The sequence below is a fragment of the Salvelinus namaycush genome, chromosome 7, assembly GCF_016432855.1.
Source record: "Salvelinus namaycush isolate Seneca chromosome 7, SaNama_1.0, whole genome shotgun sequence".
Taxonomy (NCBI): Eukaryota; Metazoa; Chordata; class Actinopteri; order Salmoniformes; family Salmonidae; genus Salvelinus; species Salvelinus namaycush.
Window position 1 is genome coordinate 14,747,741 of NC_052313.1, and position 14,697 is coordinate 14,762,437.

Genomic DNA, 14,697 nt, shown 5'->3' on the forward strand with positions numbered 1-14,697 from the left:
TAAGGCCAAAATGTATTTTATCATATTTAAAAAATATAAAATAAAAAAAATTACTTCAAGGGGTCTTAAAATTCTAAATCAAATAGCAAAATGATCCTTGGTATGACCTTCCTAAAACAATTCCATATAGCTTAGCTCCCCGGCTTAACCCATAAGTCTAAGTCTTTAGCTATTATTAGCATATAATGTTTCGTCATGCCCCAAAAAAACTTTCCACCGACACTTGCAAATAAGGCCATAATGTTTAACCCGTTTTGAATGATTCATGTTTAATTTAAAATATTATTTTAGAAAGAATGATTCACTTCGCTGTTGTATTATTTGGGATTCGTTCAATTCCAGTTGATTTGGATGTATGGGGCCATTGCAACTCGATAGAATTGTTTACTTTGCAGGCTGACTAGCATCTAAGGTAAATATGACTACGTAAACTAGATGCATTTATTTTTGAAAATGGCCTACCATAGCCATTTGATCTTTGATATATTGAATGAGCGAATTATTTCAAAAGGCGTGAAATGTTATACATCAAGGGTGGTTAACCATTCTCCAGGAGAGCTAATGGGTGTGCAAGCTTTTATTTCTAATGGGTGTGCAGGCTTTTATTCCCCTCCAACAAAACAAATTTCAGAAATGACCTGCTCAACCGGACCTTGATAAACGGGCTCTGATGTGTTTGAGCAGAGCTTTATCAAAAGTCTGCACACGCAGTAGCTCTCCAGACTGAGGGTTGACACAGTTGCCTAACAGGTATTCTACTGTGGGGGGGTTAAGTACCTTGCTCAACGACAGGAGATGGTAAATGTAATCAGAGAGCAGCCTCCCAGAGAGCCTCACTTATAGCGACGTCGCCAGTTGTTGGTCATGGAAATGTTAAGTCATGAAAAAGTGTGTCCAAAAAAAAAAGATTCCAGCTGTCAAAATGTGTATGAACGTTGGTATTCTTATAATGGGTTGGACTCATGGATTGCATGGAGAATGAGTGGATGTATGTGTTCATTTAAGCGCAGTCAAAAAGCAGGTGGAATATTTTAACATGGTCTAACAATGACCAAAGATGCCATTGCTGAGGAATTAGCATTGGTTTCCTAATGAGTAAACTCTCTTTCGCAGCCAAACATGTCTCCTCTCTTGCCTGAGTCGTCGGTTAAAGAGAGCCCGTCCAAGGTGCTCCACCAGTATAGTAACAACATGTCCACACTGGACGTCCACTGCCTGGCCCAGCTGCAGCCCAAACAGTCGTCCCCCTCCAGCCCCCATTCCATCTCCTTCCCCTCTGAGAAACCCAAGCCGGATACTCTCAAGGTGACGGTCAAGTTCAAGCCAAGGCCCAGGGCGGTCCACTCAGCCAGCGGGGGAGGTGATATGTCGCCGTACCACCATAAGCGCTGGAAGGGCCTGCGTTGGCGCAAGTGGAGCGTGCACATTGTGGTTCCCACTAGCAGAACCCTGCTGTCCTCTCTGCCCGGTGAGGACGAGATGGACAAGCTGCTGAGGAAGCTGGGCGCCTCTCTGCGTCCTGATCCCCTTCCCCGCGACCTTCGACGTTGCTGCTTCTGCCACGAGGAGGGCGACGGTGTGACGGACGGGCCCGCGCGGCTCCTGAACCTGGACCTAGACTTGTGGGTGCACCTTAACTGTGCACTGTGGTCATCGGAGGTGTATGAGACGCAGGCAGGCGCCCTTATCAACGTGGAGCTGGCGTTACGGCGGGGCATGGCGGTGCGCTGCGCCTACTGCCAGCAGACGGGCGCCACCAGCCGCTGCCACCGGTTGCGCTGCGCCAATGCCTACCACTTCACATGCGCCCTCAAGGCCCAGTGCACCTTCTTCAAGGACAAGACCATGCTGTGCCACCTGCACCGGCCCCGGGGCAGCGACAGGGCCGTGGCGTCCGCCACTAACCACCACGACCACGAGCTGCGCTGCTTCGCAGTGTTCCGCCGTGTCTACGTGCAGCGTGATGAGGCGCGGCAGATGGCCAGCATCATGCAGCGTGGCGAGCACCGGCACACGTTCCGTGTGGGCAGCCTGGTGTTCCACACTGTGGGTCAGCTGCTTCCCCAGCAGATGGCCGCCTTCCACTCTGCCAACGCCATCTTCCCCGTGGGCTACCGGGCCAGCCGCATCTACTGGAGCACACGTCACGGCAACCGCCGCTGCCGCTACCTGTGCTCGGTGGAGGAGAACGAGGGCCGCCCGGAGTTTGTGGTGCGGGTGATGGAACAGGGCTACGATGACCTGGTGCTCACCGGCGCCTCACCCAAAGGTAAGGGGGCGTGGTGGGGTGAGAAACAGACCTGGGGGGGTTGCAACAGAAAATGAAAATGTCCAGCTAGTCCATCTGTTTCAGTCAGTTTTCTTCCATTAAATGCCTTATGAACATGACCTTATTGACCTCACCCCTAAATATCCCGTTTGTTGTGTTGTAGGTGTCTGGGACAAGATTCTGGAGCCTGTGGCTGAGCGGCGTAACGAGTCTGGAACTCTGAAACTGTTCCCCGTCTACCTGAAGGGAGAGGACCTGTTTGGATTCACTGTCACTGCCGTCACCAGGATCGTGGAATCGGTAAGGGCAGAGATGGCAAGAGAGAGTAGAACGTTTTAGGTGGGTGTATACAGTGCATTCGGAAAGTATTCAGACCCCTTGACTTTACACATTTTGTTACGTTAGACTTATTCACAAATTGATTCAATCGTTTTCCCCCCCCTGAAAATCTAAACACGATACCCCATAATGAAAAATACAAAATTGGACCCTTTACTTACTTTGTTGAAGCACTTTTGGCAGCGATTACAGCCTCGAGTCTTCTTGGGTATGACGCTACAAGCTTGGCACACCTGTATTTGGGGAGTTTCTCCCATTCTTCTCTGCAGATCCTCTCAAGCTCTATCAGGTAGGATGGGGAGCGTCGCTGCACAGCTATTTTCAGGTCTCTCCAGACATGTTCGATCAGGTTCAAGTCCGGGCTCTGGTCGGGCCACTCAAGGACATTCAGAGACTTGTCCCGAAACCACTCCTGCGTTGTCTTTGCTGTGTGCTTAGGGTCGTTGTCCTGTTAGAAGGTGAGCAGATTTTCTTCAAGAATCTTTCTGTACTTTGCTCAGTTAATATTTCCCTCGATCCTGACTAGTCGCCAAGTCCCTGCCACTGAAAAACATCCCCAAAGCATGATGCTGCCACCACCATGCTTCACAGTAGGGATGGTGCCAGGTTTCCTCCAGACAGGACACTTGGCATTCAGGCTAAAGAGTTCAATCTTGGTTTCATCAGACCAGAGAATCTTGTTTCTGAGAGTCCTTTAGGTGCCTTTTGGCAAGCTCCAAGCGGGCTGTCATGTGCCTTTTACTGAGGAGTGGCTTCTGTCTGGCCACTACCATAAAAGCCTGATTGGTGGAGTCATGCAGAGATGGTTGTCCTTCTGGAAGGTTCTCCCATCTCCACAGAGGAACTCTGGAGTGACCATCCGGTTCTTGGTCACCCCCCTGACCAAGGGCTTTCTCCCTCGATTGCTCAGTTTGGCTGGGTGGCCAGCGCTAAGAAAAGTTTGTGGTTCCAAACTTCTTCCAGTTAAGAATGATTGAGGCCACTGTATTCTTGGGGACCTTCAATGCTGCAGAAATGTTTTGGTACACTTCCCCAGATCTGTGCCTCGACACAATCCTGTCTCAGCGCTCTACGGACAATTCCTTCGACCTCATGGCTTGGTTTTTGCTCTGACATGCACTGTCAACTGTGGGACCTTTTATAGACACGTGTGTGTCTTTCCAAATCATGTCCAATCAACTGAATTTACCACAAGTTGTAGAAACATCAAGGATGATCAATGGAAACAGGAGGCACCTGAGCTCAATTTCGAGTCTCATAGCAAAGGGTCTGAATACTTATGTAAATAAGGTGTTTCATATTTTTAATACATTTGCAAACATTTCTAAAAACCTGTTTTCGATTGGTCTTTATGGAGTATTGTGTGTAGATTGAGGGAAAACATTTATTTAATCCATTTTAGAATAAGGCTGTAATGTAACAATTTGGAAAAAGGGAACCGGTCTGAATAATTCCTGAATACACTGTAGCTAACCCAGTTTGGGTTTGAATTTTCTTCAAGGCCATTGGTTTGGGCAAATCAAAACATTTTTGTTAAAAGCACCAATACAAAATAGCTTCAACTCCATTAAGTGCTTTGAAGGAAAAGGCTTTTCACAGGCACAGGAGGTTCTCCATCAGACACTATTTTAGAATCTGGCTTTTCAGTTGATTATGAAAGCACTTTTTCAATCGAAGGTTAAGTGGTGTAAGACATTTCTTTAAAAAATTACCTGTAGGAAAAATAGTTCAATATATCCACTTACACATCATAATGGAAACCTGAAATGTACTATTGAGTGTTTAAAACTTTGTCATTATAAACCCTCAAACCACTTACATGTTACAAAATATATATTTTTCATTGTGTGTGTGCGCGCCTGCATCTCCCAGCTCCCTGGAGTGGAGGCCTGTGAAAGTTACACTTTCCGTTTTGGACGGAACCCTCTGATGGATCTCCCCTTGGCCATCAACCCAACTGGCAGTGCCCGCTCGGAACCCAAGACCTGCACCCATGTCAAGAGGTTGGTGTTAAGGTATTCTGTATGATTTTACCCTTAAGTTCCTGCCATGTTTGTTTCGGCCACTGTTTTAATCTCTGGAAAACGTTGTCTTTGTTCCATCCACAACAAGGTGTTCTCTCTTCTTCAGTATCCTCTTTATGCATGTTTTTTTTAAAGTCACTTCACAGATTCCTAGTTGTAAGAAATGAGTCATGAGGTTCCTTTGATTTAAATCAATGTAGCAAAAACAACCGCTTTCCTCCATCACTCTTTTCTTGTGAAGTCATCATCCTTCATTGTCACGCCCATTTTCAGTATAAAGCTAGATGTTGGTATCCCTGGTAGGAAGGGTTCTGCTCTTAACCACACAATAGCTGCCTCTCCACCCAATAACTAACTCCTACTTGATTCTCGTTTGGTGAAACTCTTACAGCCTTCCCAGAGGCCCAAATTAAGCCCATTCCTGTACCTTTAAATGGACTGTCTCCATTAACAATGCCAGTTAGGAGTGGGCATAATCTGGGTTCAGGAAGCCCCCATACACAGTCCAACCCTACAAAAGTAGTACTGTAATTCGAACTTCCTGTTGTGGAAATGCTTCAGGGTGTCTCATGTGTTTTGGCTTCTCTTTCTGTAGATCTCACACTTTGTCCAGCACCGGCGGCTCCTCTAAGTCCATGCAGACAGTTGGCAGCGTGGGTGTGGTGGAAGCACCAGAAGAGGTGACCCCCAAGCAGTTTGCATCCATCCCCTTCCAGTACCGACGCATGAAGGCAGAGTGGAAGAGCAATGTGTACCTGGCACGCTCTCGCATTCAGGTGGGCACCTTTGCCACTCTGTGCTAGGGCTACATGCGGTCTCTACACATCACTGATGCAGATTCAATATACTTCTTTAACCTGTTTGGGATAGGGGGCAACATTTTCACTTTTGGATGAATAGCGTGCCCAGAGTGAACTGCCTCCTACTCAGTCCCAGATGCTAATATATGCACATTATTATTAGTATTGGATAGAAAACACTCTGAATGATGTCTGTGAGTATAACAGAACTCATATGGGAGGCGAAAACCTGAGAAAAATCCAACCAGGAAGTGGGAAATCTGAGGTTTGTAGTTTTTCAAAGCTTAGCCTACCGAATACAGTGTCTATGGGGTCAAGTTGCACTTCCTAAGGCTTCCACTAGATGTCAACCGTCTTTAGAAACTTGTTTCAGGCTTCTGCTATAAAGGAGGGGAGAATGGGAGCTGAATGAGTCATGGGTCTGGCAGAGTGTCTCAGGCTCGTGACGCGCGGTCCCGACAGAGTTAGCTCTCGTTCCAGTGCTTTTCTACAGACAATGGAATTCTCCGGTTGGAACATTATGTTAAAAACATCCTAAAGATTGATTCCATATATCGTTTGACATGTTTCTACGACCTGTAACAGAACTTTGAGTTTTTGTCTGGACGTAGTGCTCGCGCCTCATGAAGATGGGCTGAACACGCTAACAACAAGTGGCTATTTGGACATAAATGATGGACTTTATGGAACAAATCAGTCATTTATTGTCGAACTGGGATTCCTGGGAGTGCATTCTGATGAAGATCATCAAAGGTAAGTGAATATTTATCATGTTATTTCTATGATGTGGCTATATGCAAAATACCGGATGTTTTGGAATCAAAACATTACTGCACGTAACGCATCAATGTAAACTTAGATTTTTGGATATAAATATGCACATTATCGAACAAAACATACATGTATTGTGTAACATGATGTCCTATGAGTATCATCAAAGGTTAGTGATTAATTTTTATCTATATTTCTGCTTTTCGTGACTCCTATCTTTGGCTGGAAAAATGGCTGTGTGTTTTTGTGACTTGGCTCTGACCTAACATAATCATATGTTGTGCTTTCGCTGTAAAGCCTTTTTAAAATCGGACACAATGGGTAGATTAACAAGATGTTTATCTTTCATTTGCTCTATTGGACTTGTTAATGTGTGAAAGTTTCATATTTCAAAAAAATATTTTTGAATTTCCTGCGCTGCCTTTTCAGCGGAATGTTGTGGAGGGGTTCCGCTAGTGGTTGTTTGCGTTCTAAGTCGAGTTAAGTTGTTTGAGGTGTTAACCCGCACTGTGTCTGTCCTCTGGCAGGGGTTGGGTCTGTATGCCGCCAGGGACATTGAGTCCCACACCATGGTGATTGAGTACATCGGTACCCTCATTCGCAACGAGGTCGCCAACCGGATGGAGAAGATGTATGAATCCCAGGTGAGTTTAGATAGACATTTTTACCACAAGACTAGATACACTACATGTGTAAGGCCATTCTGCTGTGTGCTCGATTGTATATACCTTTAAGCAACGGGTGTGGCTGACATAGCTGAATCCACTCATTTGAAGTGGTGTCTAAATACCTTTGGCCATAGTGCCTCCAGAAAGTATTCCCATTACAGCCTGAATTTAAAATGGAATAAAATGTTGATATTTTTGTCACTGGCCTATACACAAACCCCATAATGAAAAGCTGAAATGTTTTGAGTCAGTAAGTTACATGGACTCACTGTGTGCAAGTAGTGTTTAACATGATTTTTGAGTGACTGCCTCATCTCTGTACGGTCCCTCAGTCGAGCAGTGAATTTCAAACACAGATTCAACCACAAAGACCAGGGAGGTTTTCCAATGCCTCGCAAAGGGCACCTATGGGTAGATAAACAATTATTTACAAAAGCAGACATTGAATATCACTTTGAATGGTGTATCAATACACCCAGTCACTACAAAGATACAGGTGTCCTTAACTCAGTTGACCCCTCAGGGATTTCACCATGAGTCCAATGGAGACTTAAAAACAAGAGTTTAAATGGCTGTGATAAGAGAACACCGAGGATGGATCAACAACATTGTAGTTAGTGCATTCAGACCCCTTGACTTTGTTACGTTAGCCTAATTCTAAAATTGATAATAGTTTTTTTCCTCAATCGACACACAATACCCCATAATGACAAAGCAAAAACAAGTTTATTTATTTTTTTAAAATCACCTTTACTCAGTACTTTGTTGAAGCACCTTTGGCAGTGATTACAGCCTCAAGTCTTAGGTATGACGCTACAAGCCTGGCACACCTTTGTTTGGGGAGTATCGCAGATCTTCTCAAGCTCTGTCAGATTGGATGGGGAGCGTCGCTGCACAGCTATTTTCAGGTCTCTCTAGAGATGTTAGATCAGGTTCAATTCCCAGTCCAGGCTCTGGCTGGGTCGTTGTCCTGTTGGAAGGTGAACCTTCGCCCAGTCTGAGGTCCTGAGTGGCCAAACTGAGCAATCGAGGGAGAAGGGCCTTGGTCAGGGAGTTGACCAAGAGCCTGATGGTCACTCTGACAGAGTTTCTCTGTGGAGAAGGGAGAACCTTCCAGAAGGACAGCACTCTACCAATCGGGCCTTTATGGTAGTGACCAGACAGAAGCCTCTCTTCAGTAAAAGGCCCGAATGGAGCTTGCCAAAAGGCACATAATGGATTCAGACCATGAGAAACAAGATTCAACTCTTTAGCCTGAATGCCAAGTGTCATGTCTGGAGGAAACCTGACACCATCCCTATGGTGAAGCAGGTCCTGAGTGCTCTGGAGCAGGTTTTCATCAAGGATCTCTCTGTACTTTGCTCCATTCAGCTTTGCCTCGATCCTGACTAGTCTCCCAGTCCCTGCCGCTGAAAAACATCCCCACAGCATGATGCTGCTACCATCAGGTTTCCTCCAGACATGACACTTGGCATTCAGGCTAAAGAGTTGAATCTTGTTTCTCATGGTCTGAATCCATTATGTGCCTTTTGGCAAGCTCCATTCGGGCCTTTTACTGAAGAGAGGCTTCTGTCTGGTCACTACCATAAAGGCCCGATTGGTAGAGTGCTGTCCTTCTGGAAGGTTCTCCCTTCTCCACAGAGAAACTCTGTCAGAGTGACCATCAGGCTCTTGGTCAACTCCCTGACCAAGGCCCTTCTCCCTCGATTGCTCAGTTTGGCCAGGCGGCCAGCTCTAGGAAGAGTCTTGGTGGTTCCAAACTTCCATGTAAGAATGATGGAGGCCACTGTGTTCATGGTGACCTTCAATGCTGCAGAAATTGTTTCACTGTCATTATGGGGTGTTGTGTAGATGGGTGAGTTCATTTAATCCATTTTGAATTCATGCTGTAACAAGTCGAAGGGGATGAATACTTTCTGAAGGCACTGTATCTACAAGACAAGCATGGCCATTTTGTATCTTACATATTTGATTCTATTGCTGTGCTGCAGAATCGTGGAGTCTACATGTTCCGCCTGGACAGTGAGCATGTGGTCGACGCCACCATAACAGGCGGACCAGCAAGGTAGGAGTTTCTACGTTCTGAATACATAATTTGACCCCCACTTATGTTACATTTCGATGCTGAGGTCAAGCTAGTCATTTCACTAGCATTTAGAAAAGTTGTTTACCCTTTATCATCCTCAGATATATCAACCACTCCTGTGCCCCCAACTGCATCACTGAGGCCGTGAGCTTGGAGAGAGGTGTTAAGATCGTCATCAGCTCCTGCCGTAATATCCAGAGAGGAGAGGAGGTAAGATATGTACCTTTCATTAGCAATATTACTTTATATTGGGAGTAGAGACTGGGAATGAATTGCACTGTAGCTACCTGAAACATGAATAACAATGGTCTCGTCATATCAAGCATGCATAGATATCGTTATCAAAGTTTTGCATGTCGATAGAGCTGGATTGAACTGATTTCTCTCTCTCCCTCTTAGCTGTGTTACGACTACAAATTTGACCTGGAGGACGACCAGCATAAGATCCCTTGCCACTGTGGTGCAGTTAACTGTCGGAAATGGATGAACTAGAACAGAGTTGCGGCAAAAGACGGGCAACGACACTTTAAAATTACACACACACACGTGCATTCCTTATAGGCTTGTTGGTTGATATGCTATTACTTTTTTTAAAACAATTTAATCGGGGGAAGAGACTGACCGCAGAACGACTATTTTTATTAAGGCAGTGAGCTGAGTCTTTCACTGCAAAAAAGAGTAGAGATGGATTTTTGTTAATATTAAAAAGTGTGAGGGGATTGGGGCTGGGGTAGAATTCACCAGTTGACCAGGAGAGTTTTGTACTGGCCACCGCCTTACTTAGTTAGAGAGGCAGGTCCTCCGGATTAAGAAATATATACATATATAGTTACAGAAATGTAGACGCCACTGAACAAGGAATGTACAGAGAGGACTTCCTTAGGGACAAAGCTAAGGGATTATTAACTTGCACTAAAAACAAAAAATTTGTTAAATACTTGATTCCATGAGTCAGTTTGTTTTTGATTTATGTAAAATAAGAGATTTTTTTCGTATTTATTATCAAATGAAGTTATTTTTTTAAATGAGGAGAAAGAGTCACCGGCAAACTGCAGCCCAGTCTAATCAGAACGTGTTGCTGTATACAATGTGTAAATATCTGTAAAAGACGTAAATAATCAGCCAAACTTCAAACTTAGCTTCATGGCTGTTTGGATGATTCTTTAGGTTTTTTTTCAACAAAAAAAAGTATTTAAGAAGGATATCATTGTGCAAAAGTCCAGAGTATTTTTGTTTTATTTAGAATGTAGTTGCATTGACACGCGCAATCTAAGAATTGCACAGAGCACCAATCAGAGACTGTTACATCCTAATAACCCTTAGTTAATCAGATTTGAACGTAGAATTAGAGAACTGTGAATTTAGGTTGGAAACCACCCACACCATCGGTTAGCTTCTTTAACTGTATCATACGCACAGTAGTCTGATTTACCTCATGCAGTTAATTAACAGACACATGTTTAAAAAATGTCTTTCAGTTGCAGGGGACTCCATTATGCTTTTGACAAAATGTGTTGTTTACATTTCTTTTGAATAAGAAACGTGCTGGCTAGTTGAGAAAAAAAATATATATGATTTGACTCAATCACAAAAGTCAATCTGGTACTAGCATTTTTCTGACCAGTTTGAAATGAAGTTCATTTGTGTACATGGCATGTATGTTTTCAAATTGTACATAATTTTCCCTCGTACAATATTCAGACCTCTTAACAGTATGTGTCTTTTCTTTGTCCTGTATAGTAGTATCTAATGTAAGAAGAAAAAAATGGAAGGTTTTTTAAAGTATACAGAGTGTGATGGGTTGTGGAATCAGATCATTTACAAAAAATAAAATATTTTACATCTGAAATTTGCCACTTCTCTACTGTGGGAGGAAATGGACCAAACTTTAATGTCAATCAATTGCAAATTAGACAAGGCATGTTCATACTTCAATTAACATTTATTTGGTTGTCTCATTTGCAAGAGAATTACTCAACTGCACAGCGTACATTTGGATAAGGGGAAAAAAAAATCATAGCTCACTAGAACAGTGCAGGACAGATGGCTAGTATGATCCAAGACTGCTATATACTTTGGGAAATTGAAGACTATCACTGCATTTCCACTTACCCTATTCAACATGATTTCCATAGACTGCACACAATGTTGATCTTTTGGTCAATAAACCTGATGTAGTATAAAGTACAGCTAATGCAGTGTAGCCCAAGGCTCTCCAACCCTAATCTTGCACACCTGATTCTAATAATTAGCTGGTTGAAGAGCGGAATCACCTACAGGATGGTAGCTATCCAGGACCAAGGTTGGAAAGCCCTGGTCTAGCCTATCAACAGTTTCAAAGAAGTTGCCGTGCACAATTCAAGGGTATGACAAATACATAACTTCAAACAAAATTCCAGTGATAAATATTTGTACAATAGAAAATTTCACTAAATAAAATTAAATACTGTATGTCATAGTAATTCAAGTGGAACTGACAGCATTGTAACATGAAATCTGTTCGTATACACCCCCAGGAAGATTATTTTGTTTTACATTTTCACGGAATGACGTATAGTAAGGCATTTGTGAAAATTCTATAGCAATACAGAGTGGGAAACAGCTGTGCTTTTAGAGAGTTAGACACTAGAGTAAATAAAACCTAATCTGTCTTGTCCAGGACCTGAGTCTCCGCAGACCGGTGCGCCGTAGGCTTATATGCAATTAAGCCGTTTGCCACATGGGCCTGGCATAATTCACTTTGAACTGGACTGTGTTTACAGGCAGTAGTAACAGCGTGACTTTAGAATGCATTCGCCAAACGCCATAAAATACACTTGAATCGATTTCTGCAAATATGTACAGTGCCTTCGGAAAGTATTCAGACCCCTTGACTTTTTCCACCTTGTTACGTTACAGCCTTATTCTAAAATGTATCACATTTACATAAGTATTCAGACCCTTTACTTTGTTAAAGCAGCAATTACAGCTGAGTCTTCTTGGGTATGACGCTACAAGCTTGGCATGCCTGCATTTGTGGAGTTTCTCCCGATCCTCTCAGAACAGCTATTTTCAAGTCTCTCCAGAGATGTTTGTTTGGGTTCAAGGCTTTGAGACTTGTCCCGAAGCCACTCCTGCGTTGTCTTGTCTGTGTGCTTAGGGTCGTTGTCCTGTTGGAAGGTGAACCTTCACCCCAGTCTGAGGTCCTGAGTGCTCTGGAGCAGGTTTTCATCAAGGATCTTTCTGTACTTTGCTCCGTTCATCTTTGCCTCGATCCTGACTAGTCTCCCAGTCCCTGCCGCTGAAAAACATCCCCACAGCATGATGCTGCCAGGTTTCCTCCAGATGTGACGCTTGGCATTCAGGCCAAAGAGTTCAATCGTGGTTTCATCAGACCAGAGAATCTTGTTTCTCATGGTCTGAGATTCTTTAGGTGCCTTTTGGCAAACTCCAAGCGGGCTGAGGAGTGGCTTCCGTCTGGTCACTACCATAAAGACCTGATTAGTAGAGTGCTGCAGAGATGGTTGTCCTCCTGGAATGTTCTCCCAGCTCCACAGAGTGACCATCGGGTTCTTGGTCACCTCCCTTTCTTGTCCTATGTTGCTCTGCGTGTGCTCACTGCTCATCGATTGTCTGTATTGTAATTGTTTTAATAACCTGCCCAGGGACTGCGGTTGAAAATTAGCCGGCTGGCTAAAACCGGCACTTTTACTGAAACGTTGATTAATGTGCAATGTCCCTATAAAAATTTAACTTAAACCAAGGCAAGAGAATTGGCTGCCCGCCCGTTTGGCCGGGCGGCCAGCTCTAGGAAGAGTATTGGTGGTTTCAAACTTGTTCCACTTAAGAATAATGGAGGCCACGGTGTTCTTGGGGTCCTTCAATGCTGCAGACATTTTTGGGTACCCTTCCCCAGATCTGTGCCTTGACACAATCCTGTCTTGGAGCTCTACGTACAATTCCTTCGACCTCATGGCTTGGTTTTTATTCCGACATGCACTGTCAACTGTGGGACCTTATATAGACAGGTGTGTGCCTTTCCAAATCATGTCCAATCAATTTAATTGCTCAATTTCGAGTCTCATAGCGAAGGGTCTGAATACTTTTGCAAAAATGTCAATTCGTTTTCGCTTTGTCGTAGGTTGTGTAGATTGCTGAGGATTAGATTAAGGCTGTAATGTAACAGAATGTGGAAGAAGTCAAGGGGTCTGAATACTTTCCGACGGCACTAAAATACCACGGGAGTCCTCTTACATTTGGGAACTTCACGGTCCTATTGATCAAACAATAATGAAAAGGTAGGCTCTCTCTCACTCAGTTATGCACATCAACAAGGGGTGTGTTTGTAAATTCACTCGAGTGCGATCTGGGTGTTTTGGGCACTCCGGCCGAGGAGTAGGGTTGATCCGAGGCTTCTGACCTCACAACGGCACCCAAGCTAACTGGCTAAAGTTGGCTAACTTGCTACTTCCAGACACCACTCTGACCATTTACTCACCCTAGCAGAGCTGGTTATGCTGTTTATGTTATCTAAAGTGTTGCTGACTGCTCGTTCATAAATTCCTCAGTTATTCTGCGCTATGGCACACTCAGACAAGAGTGCTCTGAAATTGGAGTAGATAGCCAGAGCGAGTTTACGAACGCAAGAGATATGCTAACTGGAGCCGTTCAAGCTCAGCCTAGCTAACTCGCAAAGCGATTCACATTTCATGCTTGCTTACCAAATGACACCTGCATCCCTAACCACAAAAAAACGATGCGGGGGGGAAAAGTCACGAAAAAAATTCTAGCCCAATGACCACTCAAAACCCTCCCAAAAGGCCTGAAGAGTAGCAAATACATTTTTTTCAGCAAGAGAGGAGTTGCCATATCTATACAATAAAACATTTCCCCATATTGTTATTGAGCCAATTAAGGAATATCATAATGACGTTAGAACAAAATTTGAATGTGGCAAGAGAAAAGAACTCGCCAGAATTGATCAATGGATGTCGATTTAACTCGTTTGACAGCTGGGATTAAGCAATAACGCACAAGGGGGTTTGGTATATGGCCACGGGCTGTTCTTATGCAACGCAGAGCCGTTAGCCGCTATATAACCACCAATGTTTTGTCTTACCCGTGGTATATGGTCTGATATACCACGGCTTTCAGGGCTCAAACCAGGTTTCTAATTGTAATTATAAACTGGGTGGTTTGAGCCCTGAATTCTGATTGGCTGAAAGCCATGGTATATCAGACTGAATACCACGGGTATGACATAACATTTATTTTTACTGTTCTAATTACGTTGGTAACCAGTTTAATAGCAATAAGGCTCCTCTGGAGTTTGTGATATATGGCCAATATACCACGGCTGTGTCCAGGCACGCCAACAGAAGCAAATGTATAATTCTCTACATTTAGCTTGTCAGTTTCATTGAGAACTTTCCCCCGTAAAAAGAACCACGTGAGGGCGTTCCATAACTTCCATTTCAAATTTCCACCCGGGCAGCCCCTGAGACCCAAGAACTGAGCATGCATAAAGCACTTCACTTGATACCGTTGTCTTTAAGCAGTCAACATTGGAATGCAGTTTAAACCACCTCGGAGCGAATATATGAAGTGCGCCCAGTCTTTTTCCAGTGCTTTGTGTGCATTATTTCTTGATTTGCATCAGTTCTAGGGCATTAATGTTTATGGAAAAAGGTGTTTCCATAGCCTACCTACAACTGGTAAAAAGTTGCCACAACGAGCTCGCTCTCCTCTTGCTCACGTGACT

General features: G+C 44.0%; 1 protein-coding gene across 1 annotated transcript in view; it reads left to right on the forward strand.

Moving 5' to 3' along the window:
- The window catches only part of LOC120050620 (histone-lysine N-methyltransferase 2C-like), a 96,944-nt gene extending 86,237 nt beyond the window's left edge, over positions 1-10,707 (forward strand). The window contains exons 36-43 of the mRNA XM_038997209.1: positions 1,114-2,269; positions 2,433-2,569; positions 4,481-4,611; positions 5,228-5,408; positions 6,731-6,847; positions 8,863-8,936; positions 9,059-9,167; positions 9,357-10,707. Of these exons, the coding sequence (XP_038853137.1) occupies positions 1,114-2,269; positions 2,433-2,569; positions 4,481-4,611; positions 5,228-5,408; positions 6,731-6,847; positions 8,863-8,936; positions 9,059-9,167; positions 9,357-9,449 (1,998 nt within the window). The 3' untranslated portion in view covers positions 9,450-10,707. The remainder of the gene's footprint in view (positions 1-1,113; positions 2,270-2,432; positions 2,570-4,480; positions 4,612-5,227; positions 5,409-6,730; positions 6,848-8,862; positions 8,937-9,058; positions 9,168-9,356) is intronic.
- The last annotated feature ends 3,990 nt before the right edge of the window (positions 10,708-14,697 follow it).